This window comes from Eleutherodactylus coqui, chromosome 10, assembly GCF_035609145.1.
Source record: "Eleutherodactylus coqui strain aEleCoq1 chromosome 10, aEleCoq1.hap1, whole genome shotgun sequence".
Classification (NCBI taxonomy): Eukaryota; Metazoa; Chordata; class Amphibia; order Anura; family Eleutherodactylidae; genus Eleutherodactylus; species Eleutherodactylus coqui.
In genome coordinates this window covers 115859380-115887182 of record NC_089846.1, presented here as the reverse complement: position 1 = coordinate 115887182, position 27803 = coordinate 115859380, and the positions used below count along the sequence as shown (strand labels likewise).

The following is a 27803-nucleotide window of genomic DNA, read 5'->3' as shown; positions in this document are numbered from 1 at the left end:
GGGTTCGGTACTCGAATAGAGCTCTTGAATTTTACGAAAAGCTCGACTCGAATAACGAGGACCCGAGCATTTGGGTACTTGCTCATCTCTAGTTCACTTACTTTTTCTGGCATCTGTAAGTACTATAAATACTTGTGGCTATATAGCCATTAAAATGGACACAAACGTTACCAAAGTAGTAAGGCTAGCCACACTTACCACATGGGTCTATAAAGTAATCAATAATTGGGACACTTAGGATACAGAGTGTATCTAAGATTCAAAGATTTATTCAGATATGTTAGGGAAGATGAACTCCGTCAGATGGTGACTGAAGATGCCCATTATGTAAGCGGCATTGGTAGTGTTAAGCAAACATAGAAAAAAAGTCAGTTTGTTTCGAATTACTTTGATCCAAACCAGAACTTCACCAATACTCCTAAAACTGGGGTATATCACTGTCTAAGACCCCCAAAAGTTCTTCCTATTCTCCTGATCCATAAATGTAGGCACTATATAAATAAAGGTGATAATCATAACGAAGAAGAAACCCACAAAAACACAGCAAGAACATACAAACTCCATGCAGATGTTGTCTTTGGTCAGATTTGAACCCAAGACCCAAGCACTGGAAGGCAACAGTACTTACAACTGAGCCACAGTGCTTTATTCTCCTACTCAGAAGGAAGAAAATAAAGGAATTGAAGAAGAAGCATGGTGGCTCAGTGGTTAGTACTGTTTCCTTGCAGCACTGGGATCCTAGGTTCAAATCTGACCAAGGACAACATCTTAGTTAAACCATGTTTACTAACTTATTTCTATTTTTATTTGTAAGTCCCAGTTAAGATCAAGATCAGTATTTTCGTAACTTCATTATAGTGTCCTTCACGAAGAGAAACCACTTTATTGTCAACTTCTCAAAAACTGCTTTCCGTGGACACCTAGTTTGGAAAACGACTATATAGTGTAGTTTCCTGTTCAGTACATTTTGTTCTGGCTTTGGTCCAGGTTTATTATGTCTTCTTACCAGCCTATTAGAGGTACCTGTCATCTTGATTATACTGAAGAATCAATGAAGGCTGAAGGGGTTAGAGATAATAAAATGATAAAAGGCCATCCGCAAGAATGATCCCGCTTCTCAGATCAATGCAGCTTGCCGAAGACTGGTGTAAACATGTTCTGTGGAGTCACGTACCGATCCAGCAAGTATAATGCACAGTGCTCCGAAGTAGAATAAAAGGTAATGATTGGAATTTCTAAATTCCCATCAAGCACCAAAGATAGAAATAAAGGGATCAAATGCATCTGATGTATTTGCCATTAAAATTAGCACTTTTAGTGTTTATATAGTTTATTTGCATAAAGCTATAATAGAGCTACCATCTAGGCCTATGAAGCCTTTATTACAGCACTTCTATATGCCTCCGATAGGCTTTTTCCATTCCATTGGATTCCATATACCAGTAAATCTGGAAGGAAAAAAAACTTATCTATGTTCCAGTGGACTCTGGGAAGGATTATGAAGGGAAAATTGGAGTACAAAAGCATAACATTCTGGAGAAAGTCCAGCTTGCACAAAAAATTGTAACCTTTTGATTTTACTCCAGCATTAAAAATTGGGGGTGGCATGCTGGGAGGGGGTGTGGCTTCCCCATCCTGACAGATTTAAAACGGTACTCCAAAAATTGGCTTTTATAACCTAGTCATAGGATAAGTGATAAAAGTCTGATTGGTAGGAGTCTTATTGTTGAGACCCCACCAATCCTGAGAAGAGAGCTCTCATGCCCCCCTCTTCTTCCCACTGTGTGCTCACTGCACCCCAAGCAGTGATCTGAAGATTGCATGGAGCGGCGGCCAAGCATGCACAGTGCTGCTCTATTTATTTCAATGGGGCTGATGGAAATAGCCAAGTACAAGCACTCAGCTACCTCTGGCAGATGTTGAGTGGAGCACCACTCCATTAAAGTTCCAGGCCACTGTGAGGGATGCAGGACTCCATTCTCAGGACCCATGGAGGTCTCAACGGTGAGACCCACACCAATCTGACTTTTATAACCTATCTTGCGCGTAGGTGATAAATGTCAATTTAGTGATTGACCAGTGACTGCAGGATGGAGATAAGCTCGACTTCTCCTACAGCTCATGAACGCTGGGGACTACTTTCTCCCAGCAAGATGTATGTATGCTCCTAATGCTAAAATATAAGTTTCTCATCAATAGTATTTGCCCAGAAGAACCCTTCCTCATGTACTATTATTTGTGAGCTACATTGACTTGCTAATGTATTTTTTTTAATAAGTCCAAATGTATAGAATCGTGCAAGGTAGTGGTTGGAGTCATTCCCTATCCAGATGGCGGGAACTGGCTGTTCGAGAGAGAAGCTGAGACGTTGTGTCCTGGAACCACTCTGAGAGAAAAGGCAGTTCTAAAGCAGGATTTGTCCGTAGGGTAGATGGCTCTATTGTCCCGTAGGGGCCTGGCCGCACCAACAAAACTGGGTTTATGTCCTCACTCGCTTGCTGCTCATCTCACTCTGGCTGGATACCGACCAGAGGTCTCAGGAAGAGTTGGAAGGAGTGCCCAGGCACAGCAATCTCCACTGTCCCTCCAGTCCTCTTTAAGTAGTCATAACCATTTAAGTAACATCACTCTCAGTCCTTGCAAATGATCACAGCCCCGAACATACGGCCTTTACAAATGTACCTTAAAATTTTCCCATTGATGTAGAAAGGCACAGTCAGCTCAGAAACAAACCACTGACATCTTGTGGGTGTACCCGTTTTGGCTGCACCCACTTCCTCCCTCCCTTCTCTCCACAAACATTTACTTGATTGGTGGCGATGCATAAAGCCCCTCTTCTCCAGCAGCGCAGCTCAGGTTCTGCTGCCACTTTAGAAGAGGAGGGGGACTTTGCGCTCTCTCTCGGCCGAACTGCACTTCATCCCCTTAGGTCAGGTTGAGTTTACAAGTTGCAAGGACAGTCAACGGTCATTAGTGTAAAACAAAAATAAGAACCAGCTTTCACCTCTCTTTTCCCTGGTGATCCAGCTCTTATTCGACTGAAGTTCCCCTGATCTTTGTTTATAAGCAGGAAGAATGTGTCCTGCTGCCGTCAACCATTGCCCACAGCGGTAATGCGCTACACTACTGCCATCACCACTCAGTGGCGGGAGCTAGGATGCCAGTAATATGGTGTGTGACCACTGTGGCCACTGATTAGCAACAGCAATACTAAGTATGTAAGCAGAGACCACCGAAGAGGCAGAGGTGAAATGTTAACAAGTTGGAAAATGTTGCCTGATCTCCAGAATACTCCTTTAAATGTTGCATGTTATATGTGTTGTATTTTAGTACTTGTGTCATTATATACATGGTCTTGCATGTTTGGGACTGCTGGATATGCTATGCGTTAACAAAAAAAGCGGTGAGCCAGACATCTTGAAAACAGATTTGCTCCTAGCAAAAACCCTTCGCAAATGGATGATTTATTCCTGTAACAACTTCCCCTTCACAGCCGACAAACTACTATAATAGGTCAAATCCTATTTACATGCAGCAGATATGATATGCAGTGGACTGTCTGACTGTCACAACGATCAATCATCCTTGTGACAGCCATATTTCGTGGGCAATGCAAATATACTGTTGAGTTCCAAAGGTAAAGGCACCGCAGGAGAGTTCTGTCAGTAATCTCTGTAGATTTACATAGTCTATAAAAAGGAATAGAGATCAGGTCCAGTGCAGTCTGACTATAATTTAATAGTACAGTCAGATTACCAAAAACAAACCGGGTTTTCTGCAAGCATTCCAGTTGGAAGCTCGGCTAGTAAAGGTTGTAGCATCACAGTCAACAATGGCCTTAGGCTAAGTGCTCCATAGAAGAAGTTCTTTAAAACATATCTAAAAACAACAAAAACTCTGATGACAAAGGGGGAAGGGAGAAAAACAGAAGTTCAACAAGTTGGCCAAGTTGCTGTTAAAAAAATAATGGTAATAATCACAGAGAGACCACTGCCATGCTATCGATTTGCTGTCTCTAATATTATATATATATATATATATATATATATATATAATGGGGGCAATTCCAAGTTTTGCTATGGGGCCCCATTTTTCTATAGATGCCTCTACTTTAAGCTAAAGGCTTATGGGCCTGGGTGCAAAAGTTTATCTTGGGGGCCCCGCAACTTCTCTTAACCGCTTAACACAGAGGCGTAACTTAAAGCTTCAGGGCTCCAATGCAAAACCTGTAACAGGGCCTCCAACTATAATGCTTTGTTCATAGATCTAGGCTCCCTATATGGAGAAGAGGGGCCTTATGGGCCCCCTAAGGCTCCTGGGCCTGGGTGCAACCGCATCCCCTAAAGTTATGGCAGTGCCCAGGGGCGTAACTAAAGGCTCAGGGGCCCTGATGCAAAAGGTGAACTGGGGCCCCCCATCTATCTGTATCTGTACCCGTACCCATACCTAAACCATGCAGAGGCATAACTTGAAGCTTCTGGGCCCCAATGCAAAACCTGTAACAGGGCCCCCAACTATAATGCTTTATTCATAGTACTGGGCTCACTATATGGAGAAGAGAGGCCTTATGGGCCCCCTAAGGCTCCTGGGCCCAGGTGCAACCGCATCCCCTGCACCCTCTATAGTTACACCCCTGGCAATGCCATATAGGTTTCCAATGAACTGAAGTAAACAACATTTACCCTTATTCCCCATGGGTAATGTGGTATACAACATATTAAATATTCAGGTCTTGTACATAAAAAAAAAATATGGCACTCATATCAATGTACTTTGAAAAGTGGGTAAGGCTTCGGAGTAACACAAAAAGTGCAACTTATTTAGTAAAGATTCCCAACTTTTTTACATTTCGCATATTACACTTTGGGGAGTGAAACTGCAGCACTGTTTGTACACCACACCGAGTCTGAGGAAGACCAGGAGTATTGAACAATGTTAGACATAACTACAGGTTAGCTTTTTTGCCTATTCGTAACTTTTTAAGCACCGGAAATAAATTTTTTAAAATTAAAATCCAAATATTAACAAAAAAACAATTAGTACATTTTTTTTGCAATATATTTCATTAAAAAAAGGCAATTCCAAAAACTGCTGAAAGGATGGTGTCATTGAAGACCAAAGAAAGTGATGATGGTTTTTGATGTGTAGAGTAGGTAAGAATTTCTTAGAACAAGAGGAGAAATTGTAAAGGTTGAGGAACAGTGTAATATAGGTCAGCTGTCAGGAAGCATTCGACTACAAGGTCTGAAGCACTGTGAACCCATCTATGTACGCTCCATGATTTCGCTTTTATGATGCGAGTCTCTCCAATGTAATGTTCCAATCTGAGGAGTGTAAAAATAGCCACCCATCAATATAATTCTCAATCAATATCAAGACCAAGCAAAGGCTCTCAGGTGTCTCCTTGTAGCAGAATGCCGCGTAATTACAAGCATGAAAGCAAAGTGAGGCTTTGGTGACTTAGTTAATGCAAGCTGGTTGTTATCCTTTTACCTTTCATAAAGGAAGGAATAGACCCGATCAATACTTTCACTTTACAGCTACTAATAAACAGATAAGCTCTCCCCTTTATAGATGGAGGTTTTAACCACCGCGTGGAGCGAGTATGCTTGCATATCATATCCACCAGCAGGTCCTCAAGCAATCAGAGACCTTTTACACGGGACAGAATAGGCTGTCCAATACCCCGCTAACTGCAGTAAATGCCACACCTGCGGATTTTGATGCGGCATTGAAAATGTCTTAAGGTCGTAAGAAAATCGCAGCAACATCACAGCTCTGTTCTGTGCGATATCGCTGCATTTTTTCATGGCGATATCGCAATTTTGTGGCACTACAAAGTTGAAATAGAACTTGAAATATAAGCCCTACCCTGAAAATAAGCCCTATATGCATTAAATAAAAACAATACATCACCTAACAGGCGCTGTCTGCTCCACCGCTCATCTTCTCTGCAGCTCCGGCACTTGTTTGTAGTCTTCACACAGCGCTTCCTGGTCAGGGGTTTCAAAAATCCTGCCTTCAGGAAGCACTGGCTCTGATTGGTTCTGAGGCACCGTGGCTCAGCCAATGACTGCAGCGCTCAATGAACAAATCACAGCCATTGGTTCATCAAACGCTGCAGTGATTGGTTGAGCTGTAGCGCTCAAGAACCAGTCAGAGCCAATGCTTCCTGTAAGCAGGGTTTTTGAAACCCCAGACCAAGAAGGGCTGACTGAAGACTACAAACAAGTGCTGGAGCTGCGGAGGAGCAGTGTGTGGCAGAGCGGACAGCGCCCGTTAGGTGATGTATTGTTTTTTGTTTTTTTTTAATGTAGCTAGAGCTTATTTTAGGGCTCAAGCAGTAGGACTTCCTACTGTAAAAGCTGCATTGCACCGTGTGAAAACTGTGTATTCATGCGATGCGAGGCAACACAAAGGAAGGCTCTGTAGGGAAACATGGGCTACAAAACATCACAAATCACGGTTGGCATGCTGTGATAAATTATTAAATATAGCGGGAAAGTGAGCAAAGAAAGTTTTTTGGTTCAGATATTTTTACGTATATTTTTTTTTACAGTTTTTATTTTATGTTTTTATCTTTTTTATGTCTCTGCAGGGGAATTGAACCTGTGAACCTATGATGGCTATATTTCTGGGTTGCAATGTATTATCACTAATATTAACGATCATTGTTTGGCATCCAGTTTCCATGGCAACCCTTTTGCCATTCGCAATTAAGTAGTGGAGGATTGAACCCTTTACATGCTGCGATCAACATGTAAGGGGTTCACAGCAGGGATCGGTGTTCTCACTGATCCCCGATGTTGGAGCTGGAGGCTGGCTGTCAGTTATAGCCGGTAACCATGGCGGACGGCACACCAACCATATGGCATAAGTTTAAAGTCATTTGTGGGAACCCCTTCCCAGCCGAGGCGTAAACTTAAGTCTTGGGGAAGAAGAAGTTAAAGAAACTCAATAAATGTGAAATCCATCATAAGAATGCATCTATAGCAATGCCTTCTATCCAACTGTTTTTGTCGAATTGATGTTAATTACCTATTTTTGCCTTTTTTGTATTTATTTATATTTCACTCCGATAAATTTTGTTTGGCAAGGAAAGAAAGTTCTTGTTTTTATCAAGAAACCACCTCCAAGCTGCAGTTGTCATATTGTTATAATAAAAAGTCTTAATTCAGTACCTCGACTGCTAATGGTATCCAGTGGAGAATCGGCTGTGGGTGCGATTGGCTCATTAGCACCTCTATAATCCTTGCAGTTCTACTCATTAACGCATGAATACGCTTTAGTTGTTAGTGTGTACAGCAAATGCATATGTGCTAATGAGATCAACTGTTCTGTGTAGTCACACAAATCATAAATATAATTAAAATAAAGGCCTATTACTATCTGTCAATAATTGCTAGCCTGCTTATTGGTGGTTTCCATGCAAAAACGTACTTTTTCTATACTACACAAACTTGTTGCAGGTAAATAATGTTGCTATGCAGATTTAGGATACAATGCAGCAGACGGAGTAAACCAAAAGTAGCAATATTCATTTAAAACAAAAAAAAAACTATTGAACATTTAAATTAGAAATAATGAAGTATCAAGACTAACCATTGGGCGTTCTATCACCTTTACCATATTAATTCTTTCTGAACAAATGGCCAAACATTTGCCTAAACAGGGGAGTGCATCTGCACAGTCTCTCCCCTAAAACAATAGCTCGGTCTGTCGATTGAACCCAGATATATTAACTAAGCCAAACTCCAATGAATCATCCACAAGTCCCTCAATAAAAAGTCTAAAGTCCCAGCAGCAGGTCTGCTGTCTAATTAGCAATGGTCCATTTGGATGTGCACAAGTGTTTACTGAGGCCAGCCTCACTTACGCTCACTTGTATAAGAGCTGGAACTGCCTTTGACCATGGCTTGTTTGAGTTCAGAACTGCAACTCTACCATGTGCCTCCTTCACTCTTCTTCCAGAGTCCAGCGATGCCCCCAGCTGAATTCCCTCTCCCTTGGCTCTAAATGACGGATACATGTCCCCGGGTCCTATGTGCAGTTTTTCAGGCGCCTTTACAGTGAACAAACAATATGTCTTCTCCCACAGGCTGGCACCTGTAGCTCTCCTCTACCAGGCAGCTCACCCTGCAGCAGTCCCCTTAGAGCAGTCTTTCTGCTGGATGTGCAGCTCTCCCTTTATCTAGTCGCGGCAATCTCTGTCCTTCAGCTACACTGTATCAGTACTGCTCTCTCGAGCAGCTTCTGCTGCCACACACCACAATCTATACATCAAGATGGTAGACATCATGTGACCTGGACACGGTGCTCAACCCTCACCCAACAGCTGGCAAAACTCCTGATATAATGTTACAAGACACATTAAACCATTTGGCCACAAAGTGGCAGCAGAGCCTCATTAACCCTTTTCAATCCAATTTGTATCCTGGTTTTCCTAGGGGGCCTACTCTTTTTCTGCCAATACACAATGGTGCTATCTGCTGGCTAAAGCCAGTACTGCATGAGGTGGCATGTTGGATAGGCTCCGACAGCAGAGAGGCTGGCAATATACAGTAAGAGAACCCCGATGGACGTCTTCCAACATCAGAGCTGTACAGCCTTAAATCATAATGTCTTTAGACGTCAGACATTGGGTTGGAAAGGGTTAATACTGCAGATGGAGGGCACATACAATAGATATAGAAATAACAAGTAATGTGAGCAATAAAAGCAGTATATCCAACATATAGGATACAGACAGTGGGCATCCCCTTTTATGAACCAAACATAAGGAAAAACAACATTCATGGTAGAGACCTCAGGTCATGCACTAGACAAAGTAAAGTTTTGCCTAGAGTGTTTACTTAATGAGAGTTGAAGCCTGATGTGAAATAAAGTATCAAATGTTCCACTGAATCCTAAGACTACTATAGATTGACTAAATGCCCATTTACATGGAACGATTATAGTTAAAAATTTGTTAAAACGAGGACATATAAGCGATAATTGTTGCATGTAAAAGCTACCATTGTGCACTTTTTTTATGAACGATGATTTTTAGGTGAGCTTAAAAACCATCAATCAGACTGCATGCTGTGTTCTCCATGAGAGCAGAAAATAACATTGTATTCTCTCTGCAGCCCCTGAGAGAGAACAGACCTCATGCTGTTCTCTCCTTGGGAGTGGCTGATTACATTTTATTCATGCAGTCAGCTGTGACAGCCCTTGTAAGAACAAAGGAGCAGATTGCAGAGCTCAGACCACCTGCTGAGTTCTACAAGCAGCTCCTGGAGGCTCATTTGCATGCAAGTGAAGCTGATAAAGTACTAATGGGCATTAGTGCCTATTAGTACTTCATGCAAAATGATCGTTTAAGCCCCATTTACATGGGGCGACTGTTGGGCAAACGAAGCCCGACACTTGTCCCCGCATGTACTCGCTCCCATGCTGTTGCACAGTAGCAAATATCATTGGCTCACAGCAGGGCAGCTGGAGGAGATTTCACTCCTCACTCTCCCCCGCCCCTCTCCATTCACTTAACACAGCGGCTGTTCAGTACTGAACGGCTGCTGTTTACACTGAACGATCATCATCTAGGATTATAAGCTGCAGAGATCCAGTGATACTCACTCCTGTGTGACAGCACGGAAGCAAGTACACACAGAGATGAGTGTTGGGTATCATTTGCCTGACATTCTTCCTGTGTAAATGGGGTTTTAAAACTGTCAATCTCTAAGGCTAAATGCCCACGGACGGATTATCGCTGCGGAATTTGCGGTCAGACACCCGCCGCAAATTCCGCAGTAATGTCCGTCCATACACATGCTATGTAAAACGATTCTCCCCTGCCCACGAGCGGAAATTAACTGCGATTTTCCACTTACGGGGGAAAATTGCAGCATGTTCTATTCTGAGCAGAAAATCGCATGGACGACTTTCATCACAGTCAATAGAAGCCGTCCGTCCCACAATGTTTCCGCAGAGTGGGCACTGTGGAAGTATTGCGGGAATACGCATCACAGCCAACTGTAACATGCGTGCACTGCGTATGTGCGCCAGCTCACCAGAGGAGATACTCGCAGTGGATTCAGAGAGGCGAGTATGGTGTCTCTGGGGGCGCCGGGTCTGATTCCGCTGCGATATATCACAGGCGGAATCCGACCCGGCCGTGGGCATGAGGCCTAAATCATTTGAAAGATTGTCTTTGCGTGTAAATGAGCCTTTACACTTCCGATGGCTAATTGCCTCTTAGTTACTAATTCCACATATAAAGACAAGACACTTTTTATCATTCAGAATTCTTTAAAAACTAGAACTGCAACAGAACCAGCAACAAATCATCCAGAAAAAAATGACAAGTGAACAAGTGTTGTATTGTAGATCTTTCATTTCATTAATAAATGGGCAAGTCAAGTGAAATTGGACTGAAACACAGCAGTGGAACCACAGAACGTAACGTCACTGAAACAGCATTAAAATCTGACAAAAACAACTCCGCACACATATTCCAAACCTATTCACTCACGTTTACTCTTCAACAAGCAAGACTACACTGTCTTACCAAAAGTATTTGGACCCCCCTATCAGTAAAATGGATTGTGCCTTATTAGCATGTCACATGTCCTAAACCATACTACCTAAGATGTTGACCCTTGGACGTGTTAGCCATAGTTTGTGACGGGAGCTACACGCTATTGGATATACAGTTTATGCTGCTGCACACAAGCCATCCATCACAAAGGGCAATGCATTGGCCCGTCTACAGTGGGGCAAGGAGCATCGTCATTGGACAGTTGAGCAATGAGTGTAGTTGGTTGTAGTGGCAGGAACCATGAAGACGGAGGTGTACCTCGACAATAATGTGTTGCTGACAATGTGTCAATACTGTGGAAATGATCAGCAATACTTTCAACAACACAACGTGCCTTGTCACAAAGCCAGTATTGTTTTACATTGGTTTGAGGATATGAATGTTCCATGACTGGACGGGCTGCAGAGAGTCCAGACCTGAACCCTACTAAACATCTTTGGGATGAACTGGAATGTTGGGTCAGAAAAATATGAACAGTGTCCATCTTGAGAGAACCCACCAGACATTTGCAGAATGAATTGAGGGAAATAGCAGCTGAAGTGTATCTGACATTAGTAGTAGGTATGCCATGGTGAGTATCCAAGGCCATTAGGGCCAAAGGAGCCCCAGTAAGTATTAACATAAGTAAATAAATACAACTTTTGATTCTTGCTCAGGTGTTCAATTACTTTTGGTAGGATAATGTATATCTAACTCTTTACATTTAATTTTATGGAAGTTAATTTTCCTTCCATGAAAGGTTAGGTAGGTCCTTAAGCCATCTAAGCAGTAGAACAGCGATTTCCATTCTTTAAAAATGTATTGCATAAAAAAAACTTAACTCTTTATGTTTAATCAATCCAAAAGGATCAGGAAGATTGATCTAGAGAACCCTTATCATATTTGACTTATTGGGATTTTTTTGCAATGGCCCTATGACCAGTACTGTAGCTTAGCCCCCTTCAAGCAGAATTAGTAGCTTGTTCATACCTACTGGTCCTGTAGGAGGGACTGTGTCTAGGTAAGCACTGAAGAGGCAGCAATCCCTTCATTCTGATCATTACCGGAGTCCCAGGACTTAAACCTCTCCCAATCAAACATTAATGGTGTCCTACGGATAAGTCTAATATTGGCAACCTGACAATATTCTTGATCAGCAATTTAAGCCATTTTATACATATACAGGTAAATAAATTATTTTTCTCATGATTAATATCAATTATTCTCTTAGATTTGCAAACCTTTTTCATCATTACAAGTTGTTCATGAAGCACGTACCATAGGGCTACTGCTCCAACAGCAAAGAAGCCCTGACCAAATTTAAGATGAAATCTCCTTTTACCATCTTCAAAAAGAGACCTTGAGGTCTCACTTGCGGGCAGCATAAAGTACAATAAAATTGCTTCTAAAAGTGCTTTTAGGGAACATTATATTTAACAATGGGCTTATCATATCCTTGTCTTCTACAAAGGCAAGAACGCCATCTTACCTGAGTTTCTTTTGGACACCAGCTTTATATCTGCATTTACGGCCAACCAAATCAAGAAGGTTAAAAGTACAGAAGGCTTCATTTTCACCGTCTTATCCAGGCTCTGAAAAACATAAAGAAGGAAGTTTTAAAATAAGCTGAACTTCAGTATCACGGAGACGTCTTGTTTCCCTATTGACTAGAATGATACATTTACCAATACTCTTATGATTTGAAGTTTCCATCTTTCTGATTTACAGAAGATTTCCTCAAACATATGACAATTTTAAAGCAACATTATATTGTTTTGCAACGTGAACGTATTATAATAAACTGCAAGCTGCTTGATTCTGTTCAGTCTCTATCCCCAACTCCCTGTTGGGTCAGTCTTCAGCCCCTCTCTTTCCTCTCCTGGGCACACATCTACACTTTATTTTTTTTTAACATTTTGTTATGCTGTGGCCTTGTCCAAATTTTTAAAAAAGTCAAGTTTTGTTTCCATCATTCTCATTCAATACCCCACTTGACAAAGTGCAAACATAATGATAAAAATAATTTTAAATTCTTTTTTTTAATTAAGAAGTAACATAAGTATTCACATCCTGTACTCAATATTTAGTAGAAGCACCTTTGGCAGTGAGTACAGCCTCCGGTCTTCTTGGGTATGATATCACAAGGTTTGCACACCTGGATTTGTGAATTTTCTACAATTTTTCTCTGCAGATCCTCTCAAGCTCTGTCAGGTTAGATGAGGACCATCTGTGGACAGCTGTTCTCAGGTCTCTCCAGAGAAGTTTGATGAAGTTCAAGCCATGGCTCTGGCTGGATCACTCAAGGACATTCCTAGAGTTGACCCCAAGCCCTTACTGTGTTGTCTTAGCTGTGTGTTTAGGGTCATTGTCTTGTTGGAAGGTGAACCTTCTGCCCAGTCTTGCCGTCTGGATCAGGTTTTCATTAAGAACATCTCTGTACTGGGCTTCATTCAGTTTTCCATCAACCCAGACTGGTCTACCTGTCCCAACTCCTGAAAAACACCCCCACAGTATGATGCTGCCACCACCATGATTTACTGTAGGGATGACATTCAGCAGGTGAGGAGCAGTGCCTGGTTTTGTTCAGACACAATACTTGGAATTGAGGCCCAAAAGTTTAATCTTAGTTTCATCAAACCAGAGACTCTTGTTTCTTACAGTCAGAGTCCTTTAGGTGTTTTCTGAAACATTCCAGGCGGGCCTCCAAGTGTCTTTTATGGAGGATAGGCTTCTTTCTGGCCACTGTCATAAAGCCCAGACTGGTGGAGTGCCGCAGTGATGGTTGATCTCCTAGAAGTTCCTCCTATCTGCATACAGAATCTTTGGAGCTCAGCCAGAGTGACCAGTAAGTTCTTAGTCACCTCTCCTACTAAGGCCCTTCTCTCCCAATTACTTAATTTGGTGGGTCGGCCAGCTCTAGGGAAAATCCTAGTTGTTCCAAACTTTTTCCATTTAGTGGAGACCATTGTGCTCTTGAGAACTTTCAGTTTTTCAAAGTTTTTGTGGCCTTCTCCAGATCTGTGCCTCCACACAATTCTGTTTCTTAGTTCTATAAACAGTTCTTTCCTCCTCATGGCTTGGTTTTGGCTCTGATGCGCATTGTGAGCTGTGAGACCTTTCTTAGACAGGAGTGTGCCTTTTAAAATATTGTCCAATCAACTGAATTTAACACAAGTGACTCCAATCAAGGTGTAGAAACATCTCAAAGATGATCAAAAGAAATGAGAGGCCCCTAGAGCTAAATTTCAAATGTCATACCAAACGGTCTGAATACTTATGTCAATGCAAAATATTAGGGTTTTTTTTGTTTTTTTTTTCATAAAGATTTATAACATTCTGTTTTCACTTGTCATTATGGGGTATTGAGTGCAGAATGATGGGGGAAAACCTGATTATTTTTTTTAATTTGGACAAGGCCACAACATAACAAAATGTAAAAAAGTGATAGGTCCGAAGACTTTCTGGACCCAATGTAAGTTCAAATCTAATAAAATAAGATATTAGATGACAGTTCAGGAGAGAATAGAGAGGGGCTGAAGACTGAGTCAACAGGGAGTCGGGGATTGAGACTGAAAAAATTAAGCAGTTTACAGTATATTGTAATAGAGGAAGAGGAGGAGGATTCTTTGTCCTTCTGCTTTTCCTTCTTCATGTTTTTCAGGTTCCATTTGCTCAACACTAAATCATTTATATAATAATTTCAACAGTTTTCACGACAGTAAAACTGCGGTTAGCATGGCACTGTAGGTCAAACTTTAAAGGCTATGTCCTCCCTCACAGCCAATTTTTCTTTTAGCTTCATGTATTTAAAATGAAAAAATGAAGCAATTTTCCGAATAGTCTTAATCAAAAAATTCCTACCATTTTGCAGCTCTTTTATGCTTATTATATTAGGCTTTTTACAGGATTTTAGCTCAGTAGCTAGCAGTGTGGTTTACTCTACACACTTCTCTATACCTCCACAGATTGAGCAGTCAGCCTCCTATACCCCGTTTCCCTGAAAATAAGACATACCCTGAAAATAAGACCTAGCATGATTTTTCAGGCTTTTTGAGGATGCTTGAAATATAAGCCCTACTCCAATATTAAGCCCTGCTAACAGTTAATTTAAAAAAGTCAATTTAAATAGTGTCCAGGCAGCTATAGATGTAAAAAAGTTAAACCTTTTTGACCAAAAATTAATATAAGACACTGTCTTATTTTCGGGGGAAACACGGTATGCACATGGTTTGGCTTTATTGTTTTGTAATGAGACACTTTAAAAAAGTTATTGTGACACTAAAATGATCCACTTGAATAGAAGAGACAAACTGTAATGTAAAGTAAAGGACGGCTCAAAGGCAAAGTCAAGCCCGTAGCTGGACTGCCCCTTTCAATATGTAGCCAACCTAATTTATCCTGTATCATCTTGGTTTCCAAAGTAAAAGTGGCCATGACCCCAGCGTCAGTGAAAATCCTATAAATTGAAGCATGGAATGAAAATCAATAATTAAAAAATAATTATTCATTTTTATTAACGGCTGCCTAAAATATTGCAAGAATATCTCGACGAGACAGTTTTAAAAGAAATCCTCTGATTGATCCAAGTTTTTGACAGATATAATTGCAATGGTGAAACCAAAATAAATGCTTTTCAAGTGGTATAACTTTAAATTACTTTCCCCGTCTGTTCCTTCCACTTATTAAATGCAGTACGACAACTCATTTTGCTGAGACGCTCAGATATCATTTTATGAACAAGATAGGACTGCATACAATTAAAAGCAAATGCCCAATTATAAAAGGATCTGACATATACATTAAAACAGTATTAAAATACAATGTGTTGTGTGTAATAAAACCCCAGTGGGACAATCCGATGAAATTGCTTCACATAACACTTTCACCGTACAAGTATTAAGAGCCTTGACGAGTTTTATAACCTATTTCCAGCAAAAGACTCATTGCTGTCTTCCCTCCCGTTAAATACCGCACTAAGCACGTTCCCTGCCACCTGTCAGACAGTTCCTACTTAATACTGCTTTACTTAGCCATGCACTGCTTTTAACTGAAGGCTGTTATGGCCGTTGGTCATGGCCACCGCCGCACCCCATATGTCACCTGTAATAAGTACTGCTCTCCTTATAGTCTGGCTGTCACTGCTGCCGTTTAAAGAGGTAGTTCGCATCCAGATATCTACTCCTTGGCCAATGCGGACAGGTTCCCTCACCCACTGGGGGTGCCTCAGTAATTAGTGTCCTACGATGCGAAGGTGCTAAAGCATTTTTATCTAAACGCCTGGCTTTTGAACCATGTTTGTCTTACTCTACTTTTCTGGTTCCTCCTCTCCTGACATTGGCTTGCTCATTGGCCACAATTCTTCTGCCTTCCCCAACCCTGCACTTGCTTCTCAAGTATACAAGAAATTCACGTGTCCTAATATCAGCTGCATCCATCAACTATGTCTTTGTCTTCAGTGTTTCCAAAACTTCATTCCTCACGCCCCCCCAACAAGTCATTGTTTTTCAGGATTTCATCAGAATTACACAGGTGATGTAGTTATTGTCAGTGCCTCGGACAATGCCGGTGTTTTTGCTATTGGACATCCTCAAATCATTACCTGTTGGGAGGTTGTGAGGACTAAAGTTTGGGAAACACTTGTCTGTACCCTCCAATACCTAGTTCCATAAGTTTTAACCTTGGCTCACTTCTACGACTATGTCTCTATCTACAGTCTCCAATACTGCGTTACTGTATTCCTGACCAAGTAGCATCCGCTGCCTCTTAACTAAGACTATTTCTAGGATAGTAGTCTCAGGTTCCCCGCAGTGAAGACCAAATCCTGATTGGTGGGGTCTGGTTTAGTAAGTACATCTCTAATGAATTAACCATTCTAAAGCACCTTTTCATAGAACTCTGAATTGTTCTGTTCATCGGTTTACCCTCCTTGAAATTTAGAAATATGTTGACAGCTGGATGTTGCCATTCCGCCTTGTCAGAGCACATCTCCCTAAATTTTTTGGCAATGTCAGCACTGACTGGACAATGTCAGACTAAGTAGGGCTACACTTCCATTTGGTAACATCCAGCTGTCAATTTATTCTTGGTTTTCTTCAAAGGACTAACAGGAACGGCACAATGCAGAGTTACCCTGTGCATGTCTACAACATTAATCTGGTCAGGGCATGCTGGGACTTGTACTACAAGCTAAATCCCTATTAGACTGGAGGTTCTAAGGAACCTTAAAAGAAATGATTCTGAAGTTCCATTTTCTATCTACATAGCCTGGACCCACTGCAATTTGTGATGTGTCACTGCATAAAACGTATGCTACAAAAACATGCTGTTCTCCTGGTTGGCTCCTAGTTGCTACCCTATTTGCTTCCATAGGAGTCTGAGAACAATATAGACATGTTTAATACTTAGTATGCTCTCAACCTATGTACACTGACATGTCAAAAGTCATGACACAGAAACTAATATTGTGTAAGATCCCCTCTAGCCTTGTGAAGTGCAGCAACTTGTTGTGGTATCGATTCCACAAGTGGACAGAAGACCTTTGAAGGAAAGTTCAGCCATCCTATCTGGATAGCCACCAATAGCTTGGTGGTATTTGTAAGTGAAGGATCTTGGGTGCTACTAGACCTTTCCTCCCCATCCCATAAATGCTTGATTAGGCTCTTGTTGGATGAATGTGCAGGCCGTATCATTCATTGGAACTCTCTGAAATGCTCCTCAAACCAATTCTGGACAACTTGAGTTGTTGGCATGGTGCATTATATTGCTGAAATATCCCATGATTATAGGGGTACATGAAGTCCATGTAGGGCTGGAAACAATTGCCAAGTAGCAAAACACAACAGGCATTGGTCAATAACGTGTTTAGGTGGACCAGTGGACCCAACCCATGCCATGAGAACACATCCCACACCAATATAGAATCACCACCAGTCTGCACAGTGGCTTGACGACAGCTAGGGTCCATGGCTTCATGGTGTCTGTGCCACACACAAACCCTACAATCAGCTTGAAACAATTGCCACCAAGACTTATTGCCAATCTTCCATGGCCCAATTAGCAACCTCATGAGCCCAGGCAAGGCACTGTGTCTAGTGTTGTGGCATTACCATAGGCACTCTGCTGAGTTATCTGCTCCCAAATCCCATAGAAGCTAAAAAATACTGCACTGACCTACAGGATATACATGTGAGGCTTCCTGCATTGAACATGGATGCAATTTCTACTGGAATCGCTTCTCTGTTTGTATTGGCAATTCTAGCCTGATACCACTGGTAACAATTACTAAGCACCAGTGGGTGGCCACTGCACTATCCACTGTGGGGGGTAATAACTTCTGTGATGTTTTACCAGTGCATACGGAAAATGTTTAGTACCATGTTAGCCAGTAGAGCAAGGTGTGATTGTTCTCAGTAAGAGAAACCAATTAATCTTGTAGAAATGATACTTTTAATGCCTAACAAAAATACATCATGTTATAGCGAGCTTTGAAACCTCTCAGGGTCCTTCCTCAGGCATAATGGAACAAATCTAAAGATGTATTTAATATATACATATGATCACATTTGAGGGCACAAACATAGTGCACTTAATTTGCACTAGATAAATACCAGCATGAGAGGGCACAGACATGTTGGGATTAATAGCACTTAGATAAATACCAGGGAGAGAGGAGCAGAACAGTAAATAATTAGTCCAGAGACAAGGAATGTGAAAGATTATGGTCTCTAAATTGATGTTAGGAGGTCATCACCAGGCCAACGTGTTACTTCTGCTCCGGGTTTCTCATATCTCATGATCTCCACTGATGTAGAAACCCCCCTTAAGATTCATACCATTTCTAATTGTAGATGGTTATACATTTATATTTCCAAAGTCTTCTGTCCCAACGTCACAGAAGAATTTAGGAATATAAGTTTATAACCATCTTTGTGGATCAAGGAATGTTAAATGTCTGCACAACTTCAGAAGAGGAATGTTTCATCCATCTGGCACCCACCATCATGCCTCATTCAAACTCTAATTCACATTGCCAAGCCATTAACATGGTGGCCAGTGTTCAACCTCACTCAACACCTCACAACGTATATAGGTATGGGTATTCCCAACCATGACCTGAGATAACGCCACTTCATAGCCAATCTACATACTGCTACCCATGACTTGGCATGTTGGTGTATATTCTGTGCAACTGCACTATTTCAGCAGCAATGTGTCTACAGCTTCATGGCTTTGAAGGAAAAAACCTAAAATAACAGATCATTGAGCTGCAGTGTTTAATTTCTGTTAACAGATGTTTTCAGATGGGTATGCAAATGTAAGAAAAGAAGAGAGGTGTTCTCTTGCACAATGAGAAATAATCTTTATGTATTCAGAATATTCATATTTTGACTTCAGGCAGTCATCCAATAATGAAATGAGAGCACCTGGCACCGATCACAAAGCCATTTACAGTACCCAAATTTATAACATTGATTCACCAGAGTATTTGATATTTATGCCAGCCAAGGAACATCTGCTGCAGACACAAAACGTCACCCTCCATTCAGAATGTGTGACCCTCTTTAATGCACATTTATATGTAGAAGAGATCAGACGTTAGGCCCCATGTGTTCTGCATGCGGGATGTCTCAGACTTTTTTTTTTTGTTATTCCTTAACATGGTGAAGTGGTCGCAATGACTTGTGAAATGATTCATAGTCTTAAAAAGCTTATAGAAAGTAGTCACTTAACCCATCAAGTTAACTATCCTCAAACAATATTAAAGCACAGAGTTAATCAAACTCCTTTTTATTGCAAAAAAAAAAACCAGATAAAAAAGTTTCTGCAAATAGAGTCAAACACAGGAAAGAAACCCCCAAAGCACCAAGCCCTTAACCCCTTAAGAACCAGAGTGTTTCAGTCCTAGAGTACCAGACACTTTTTAGCGCTTTTACCCATGTGGTGTTTTTATGGACCAATTTTTTTTTTCTTGAGCTGCTAAAATTATTTTTGCTGCAGATTTTTTTTCATGACGTATAGGGTTTTTTTTTTTTATACCTTTTTAATACCTTCTTGTGTTTTATTAAGGGCGCCTACCCACTTGCGATTTTTTTTCTTTTGCGTTTTTTCTGAAGAGCAATTAGGATAGAATGTGTTCTTGTCCACTTGCGTTTTTTTTTTCGGTCCGTTGCAATTTTTAACATAGGAATTGTCAGTTGCATATGTGTCCTTATTTTTCTCTTAATGCACCCATGAATGTCAATGGAAATTAACGGAAAAGGCGCAAAAAAGCCGCGAAAAAGCCGCGGAAAACGCTGCGTTTTTCACGCACGAAAATCGCAAACGTAATGTTTAAATCGCGATCGCGCAAAATCGCAATTTACCGCGAAATCGCGATTTTGCGCGATCGCGATTTTAACATTACAAGTCCCATAGACCCCTGCAGAGAAAAAAATGCTGCGAATTTCGCAGGGAAAAAAAACACTAGTGGGTGGGCGCCCTTAAGGCCTTAGTCAGACGGGCGTTTTTTCGCGCGATTTGCGCATGCGATTTGCGCATATATAGAACCAATGGTTCGCTATGGTATCGGTCACATGTCCGCTTTTTATGCGGATATGCGAAAAATTATAGGACACGACGAGTCGCAGATCGCGCCTATCTGCGTTCTGCGTTTTATGTGCGCACCAAAATCATTTTTTTTGCCGGTCAGTCTAAGTTTCATGCGCATTTTGATGCGCACGGCGATTTTTCTCTGGTCAGACGGGCGTTTTGCTGCGACGATTAACGCGGCTAGGTGCAGATTTTTCCCGCGATTTTTCGCCTCCGGTCACGCGATTTGCGCATGCGCATGCGACATGCGATGCACAAATCGCGCGAAAAAACGCCCGTCTGACTAAGGCCTAAGGGTGATTTTTACACAAATGAAAAAAAAAAGATTTTAAATTTATAGTTCTTTATTTTTAAAATTATATTTACGCTAAAATAAAGTACAGAAATAGTTTTGTCATTTTGTTTCAAACTTTTTGATATATAATATGTATAATCTCAGATTATAGGACAGATATGGTGACTGTTTAGGTTGGTATCAGCAGTAGGTTGCTTTATAGTTTTTTTTTAAATATATTTGATAATTATTCTGTAATTTTTTTTTATAACTATGTCCTCACAGTTTTTCACTGTAACTGTGGTAATCATAGGAGACTCAGCTACAGGGAAAACATTTCCCCATAGTGACATTAGTCACTGTGAGAGCTCGGCTGCCGTCTGCTAAGCCCCTCAGTTCCTACATGCTCAGGATCATCGGCTATCACGTGATTGTCAGGTCCCATACAGAAAACAGTACGGCCACTTCCTGTATTCTTTACACAGTGTTCATTGAGCACTATGTAGCCTGTAAAAGAGTAGGCGGAAGTGGTTTTTAACCACTTCAGACCTCTTCTTTGGGTCCTTGGCTGTCTTGCTTTTGCTAGTTTGAAGGAGCTAGAGCTTTAACCCTTTGCAATCCAATTTTGGATTCAGCTTTTTCTAGGGGGCTTTCTCTTTCTGCCATTATACAATGGCGCCACCTGCTGGCTAGAGCCAGTACTGCGGTATGGGACATGCTGGAGAGGTCCCCCGAAAACAGAGCAGCCAGTAATATACAGCAAGAATATCCTGCCGGACATCTTCCGACATCGAAACTGTACAGCCTTCAATCAGAATGACTTCAGACGTCAGACAGTGGATTGGGAAGGGTTAATCCTGTGCTGTATTTTTTAATATGGCGCAGGGTTAAAGCCCAGAACTGAGAGCTGTATATTTAAAGCACTTGGCCCTTGAAGGTTCAATATAAGAGATCACTAAAATATCAGAGTTGTCACAAGGCTCTGATACAATAATCCCTAATTTAACAAGACCTCAAGTTTCAAGCAGAAGACAACCTGACTTGACATTGTCTTTGGAGACAACTGTTTACCACTATATTCTATTTCTTATCGCTTGCCCTTTGTGTGCAATGATATCAAAGTCAATGAAATTAAAAGTGGATGTGTATATCATTTTTATAGGCTGAGGGTAGTAATCATTTCCCAAGGTAAGGCCAATGTCCAAGTGTCCCTCTGGTCCTTGACAAAGTTCAGTCCCAGGAGCAGAGGGACCCCTCTACTCCAATCCTGGGACAGCTCTTGGTTTTCTGTGCCTGCATCTCCTCCAATCTACAAGTTTTAGACCCGGTTTTCAGTTATTCAAGATGGCAGCTGGAATTTTCTAACTAACTGTTGTACAATGCACACTGTGGAATAGCTCTGGCCAATCAGAGAGCAGCTGTAGTACATTAGTAGCCTAACAGTATCAATGCACTGTGTGGATGAAGTGGTTGGAAGATGTGGCAGCTATCTTGTGTAACCAAAACATGGTCCAGAACTGGTGGATCAGAGGGACAACAGCACAGAAGACCAACTGCAAGTAATATAACTCTCCCCAGTCCTTGGCAGAAATGTGTCCCAAGATGGAAGGATGGCTTTAAGACCTTCTACAAAAAGCTCAATCATTGCCAAGAGTTTAGATTTGAAGCCCTTTTCAGTATGATCTTTTCAGTGGTACTCCTCATATTAGATTCCAATCTTTTCAATTTATCCTTTTCTAGGATATGTGATTTTCAGTGAATAAGAACTGCACAGTTTTGGTTACACCTGTCTGTGTTTTCAGAATTATAGGCTCTAAATTAAAAAGTGAGAAACAAAACAATGCCTAATAGCTTTCAGACAAGACAACATTGTGGATTTTGAAGTAAACCATATGTTCAATTTTGAAGACAATCCAACAGTTTATACATATAATTTTCACCGTTCTGAATTTTAGATTTGTACATAAAACTTAATCTTTATTAATGTTAGAATAAAAAAGTGTCCGGACAAGAAATCAGTGAAAGAGTTGGGTGTGACCGAATACTTTTGTAAAGCCCACACATACGATCCTGTCTGATTAGAGTGTCAATGTGTGATATAGTTCCATCCAGACAAGACCCCGAGTGTACTCCTATCTTAGTGGGAGGAACCGTAGTTTCATCTCCCATCCACACTCAAAAAAAAGGATACCTTTTTATAACTTAATATAGCAATCCCAAGGGAACTTCAGGTGGATATGATCCCATATTAGATTGGGATAAGGCATCCAAAAAGGTGGGGCTATACTTGGTGTACACACTGTTTAATTATGACTAAAACAGAGAAATCAACATTCTCCTTGCTTAGTCCTTTGGAACAGGTTTATCTACGGTCCATATACAAGCGATCTATACGGACCGCAAGACCAACCTGAGAGAATCAAGGGCTAAGAAGATAGTATAGAAACCCTAGGTTCTCATTGTGGTAGAATGGAGTGCTAAATTGGGTAACTACTATTTGGATGTTTAAAGGACCAATAGTGCGTCCTTGGTTTCACTTATCGAAGTGAATGCTAACTATACCAATGGATGCGTGCTCTCAAAGATATGTGAAGAAGAGTTACACACCTCTGGATGAGATCGCTGGGTTTCCTTCATATGATCAGTTCCTGAAGAATTGAGTCAAATCAATAGAAACGCGTCAAACCACACAACTGAAGAACTGAATTAAACTGAGGACGCTCTATTGGTCCTTTAAACACCCAAATAGTACTTACCCAATTTAGCACCTCATTATAGTACAATGAGAACCTAGGGTTTCTATCATATCTTCTTAGCCCTTGGTTCTCTCAGGTTGGTCTTGCGGTCCATGTATATCGCTTGTATATGGACCGTAGATAAACCTGTTCCAAAGGACTAAATGAGGAGAACGTCGATTCCTCTGTTTTAGTCATAATTAAACAGTGTGTACACCAAGTATAGCCCCACCTTTTTAGATGCCTTATCCCAATCTAATATGGGATCATATCCACATGTAGTTATGTGGTCCACATATAGGGGAGACTTTATCATGTGCATTCTTCTTTACGGCCGGTTTTGCTGGAGGACACGCTACTATTACTTATAACAAAATGTATCAAAATTTGCACGTCGTTTGATAAATTAGTCGCATCTTCTATTAGATCTATAAAGGTGAAGTCAGTTTTTATGCTACCTGGTTACTGGAGGGAGATTTTATACCTTTCTAAAAAGTCGCATTTCTTAAATCTGTTTAAGGGTACGTTCACACGTAGTGGAAATGCTGTGGAAACGTTCGTGGAAAATTCCACAGTATTTCTGCATTAAAAAAACACATCAAAATTTGCAATATCTGTACGGATTCTGACCAGGAATCAGCTGCATATTCACAGCTGATTTGAGCAGCTACAACACTCATCCGTACTTTGCAGTACATCATGCCCCATCACACATTACCTGGCATCCTCTAGTGAGCGCCAAATTGCTGGTCCGGTGATTTTACTTCCAAATCACCTGAAAGTTCAGTGCTCACTAGAGGCTGCCAGGTGATCTGTGAGGAGGTGCGGTGTATCGCAAGGTATTGGGGGAGTCCTGTAGCTGCTCAAATTAGCTAAGTATTCCTGTTCAAAATCCTCACTGATGGTATGGATTTTGACACATTTTTTAGGTGGAAATGTTGCAGAATTTGACATCCGTGGGTGCTCAAATTTTGCATTTTACAGGTAAAAAGCAAAAAAAACCCCATTATGTCAAACATCAATGTGATAGGTTATGAAACAAACAAGAGGTGACCCATAAGTAAGGGCATAAGACAAAGGAGAGATGACTAAATTGTACTTGCAAATAATAAATGCACTTGCATATCCATGGCATAGCCCTTTGCATTAGGAAGGGTTACATATAAAACAGAGGCCTGGTCAGAGCTGTACTATAAAGAAAAAAAATGGGGGTCTGAGGGTGGAAGGAGGGGAGCGGAACCTTCTCTTACAGAGCCAAAAACCTAGACCAGTAATGCCAAGTCATGACACCTAGATTCAAGGGCCCCATTGCAAGGAAAGTAGAAGCCTGTTATTTTGGGATCGGGAGGGTATAGTCTAACCACGTGGTCCAGACTTTTAGGAATTTATCATGTCTATCAGCAATGCTCCCCTTTTCATGGATCATCGGTAGGGAATAGAGATAAGCGAATCTACTCGGTTCGGGTGTTTTTGAACTTGAGCACCGCTTTTTCCGAGCAACTCACTACTCGGACGAAAAGAATCGGGGGCGCCGGGGATGAGCGGGGGGTTGCAGAGGGGAGTGGGGGGGGGGGGAAGAGTTCCCTCCTGTTCCCCACTGCTACCACCCGCCCCCCCCCCCCCCGAATCTTTTTGTCCGAGTAGTGAGCTACTCGGAAAAAGCAGTGCTCGAGTTCAAAAACACCCGAGCCGAGTAGGTTTGCTCATCTTTAGTAGGGAATGCTAGAAAAAAAACTAGGCCTCCATGTTTTTGAATTTTTTGATTCCGCAATGCAAATCCGCCCATGTGCAGCCGGCCGAAGTAACAACCTTCAGCCTCTAAGCAGAAATGAGACTCCAACAGACTACAGAGATCCAAGCAGATAACTCTTGATATTTAAAAATCCATCCAAACAGTCAAGACTGAAGTAAATAAATAGCAGATTATCAGGTAAGTGGTGACTTGGGTAAAATAACCCATACCTGTGCTTCTCATGTAGAAACACCCTACTAAAATGAATTTAATTACATCATGTGATCCAAACAACCATAAAACTACAAAGAAGAAGAAAAATACAAATAAGCACCAAAAGCAAAACAGCAAAAACATTCCTGAATAGTTTTAATTTGCTGGAGAAGAGATTATACATTCTGTGCCTAATTGACCAATCTCAATTCTTTTATTTTCTCCGAAATTGGTGCAATTGTCCAAGTTAATTTCCCATCACCTTCGTGTGGCTACACAGAATAATTATTATTTAGACTAGAATAACTTGAAATGTGCAATAATATAGTTTAATAATCCAGAAAGCATCCACTTCCTGATGGACAGATGTTACTATGGCTACTGATCCTGGATCTCTGCCAAGCTTATTGCCAACAATGAAAAACCTTAATATAGTATTTCTCAATCTTATTCAAATCAAGTGTGCCTAATGCCTCAACAAAAATAAATCGCAGCCTAATATATTATTTTATGCTTGGGAGTATGCAAGATGGTATTTGAACATTTCCTCTGTGATGTTCTTGAGGATCTCACTTCTCTCTTCCTAGTTGAAAAAGTTTGGAGTATTTCTTATAATCAGACTTCATATAACTTCTAGTATTGAAATGCCTGAAATCTATGACATTTATAACAAGCCACGCACAAGAGAGATCAGCTAAAGAGGTATTAAGCAAATAAATGGCCACACACGCATGGCTCCTTCCACTTAAAGGAATTAGCATTTTCTCATTATAGGTTTCTCACTTTTCCCTTTTATTTCAATGGTCCAAGTCCATGAGCGGCTTATTCTAAAAACAACCCAACAATCCCAGATAAAGCAAGATGGCCACAGCGCGTCTTTGACCACCTGATGCACGCTGTGCATCGGTAGTGCAAATAGCGACCATTTTTACGAAGGGTGCCAGGCCGTACTGATACGTGCGGTGCACCATGCAGGCTTACAACCTATTGATGATGACATATGATTCAGCCCGATGGGTTGCCCTGCACATCCAGGTGAGCCACACTAAACTGACACTCCAGGCTTCCCCAACATCTAAAGCTAAAAAACAATGATAAATACAAGGTATTAATTAATATTTTGGCCAAAATACATAAGCTCATAAGCCCACGACAAGAGTCCTGATTTTCTTAATAGTCCCTACACTAACTGCAAGGGAAAAATCAACACGAATATCACTGCCAGTGGCCATATATACCTGTATACTAATATTACATTGGTAGTGCATCGGTAGTCTAAAAAACTACATGTTGCTCTGATTGGCTAGCTCTGCTCACATGAGCAACACTGGCCAATCAGAGCAGTGTCTAGTGTCTTAGATTTCCAACGCCTACTAGAACACATTGTGCATCAGATAGAGAAGTAATGCGACCATCTTGGCTTATTGGGGACTGGAGGGTTGCTCTAATATTGGCAGGGGTGGCTGACCATTAAGGCTGGGTTCACACTGGGCGGATTTGCCGCAGAAATTCCGTCCGGAATCTTGCCGCGGCAAATCCGCCTGCGGCAGCTAATCCCAGGTTTAGCCAGCCTTGTGAACGAGATTTCTCAGAAATCTGCCACGGCAAAGCCAGCAGAAGCCGTCGCTGTGGCGCGGATTCCCCGGGCGCAGCATGTTCATTTTTTTTCTTCTTTCGCTGAGGCCGCGCTCTCCTCTATGGGAGCGCCGGCTGCAGCGGAAGAGCGTGCGGCCAGTCTGCTTCAAAACCCGTGGCTAAGTGCTGTGGGATTTGAAGCACCGCTTTTCCTGGGGGAAATCTCACGGTTTTTCGTTGCGGCCAAACCGCAATATTTTTGCCGGGATTCCGACATATGTGAGCCTAGCCTAAACTTTGCACATATTTGGCTGACAAGAGTAACTTTACACACACTTTTGTAGAGTTTTAATAAATGCTTGAAAAAAGAAGCTAATAAAAAAAAGGTTGAAATTTATGGTGTTTTTTCTTTACAACCATTTTGGTGACTTTTTTATATTGTTGCATTTGTAATGTGTGCTTTTAGTAATATTTTTCAACTCCTATCGAAAAACCTTTGGGGGAAAACCCCATAAAAAGGACCGAAAGCAGAGCATGATGCATTTTGGGGTAAAAAAAAAAGAAAACACAACAAGCGCCCAAAACAGCACAAACCAAAACAATTGGCATGCAGTACATTAAAGAGCATTTCTACCCAACATTAAAATAAGTCTTGAGTTATCTACTGTCATTCTGCCATTACTATTATTTATTATCATCACATTATTGTTTCTGCCTTCTTTCATGGGTGTCCCAATTTCAGCTGCTATTTTGAAGAACTGCTTAACAGCGCTGTAAAAAATATGCATTAGTAGTACCGGTAGTAGTTAAAGGGGTTTTCCAGAAAAATTCTATTGATGCCTTATTCTCAGGATAGGACATCAATAGTTGATCATCTGGGGACCTGAGTTGTGCATCCCAGCCAATCAGTTGATTGGGCACCCACTGTATGCGCTGCAACACAGAGAGGTATGCAGAAGAATCAAATGCTCCCACCCCTGTGTAGCGGTCACAGCTCTTAATTTCAGGCGCAGCTCTCATTAAAATTTATATTACATAGCAGCTTCCACTCCCGTGCACCTATGTGTTGTGGTGATGACAGTGGGCGCCTGATCAGCTGACCGTCTGGGGTCCTGAGCTGCAGACCCC

General features: G+C 41.3%; 1 protein-coding gene across 1 annotated transcript in view; it reads right to left on the bottom strand.

The window, feature by feature from the left end:
• Positions 1-13307, bottom strand: part of IL1RAPL2 (interleukin 1 receptor accessory protein like 2) — an 824602-nt gene extending 811295 nt beyond the window's left edge. The window contains exons 1-2 of the mRNA XM_066582114.1: positions 13197-13307; positions 12048-12150 (exon numbers count right to left, since the gene is read on the bottom strand). Coding sequence (XP_066438211.1) covers positions 12048-12150; positions 13197-13307 — 214 coding nt within the window. The remainder of the gene's footprint in view (positions 1-12047; positions 12151-13196) is intronic.
• Between the last annotated feature and the right edge of the window lie 14496 nt (positions 13308-27803).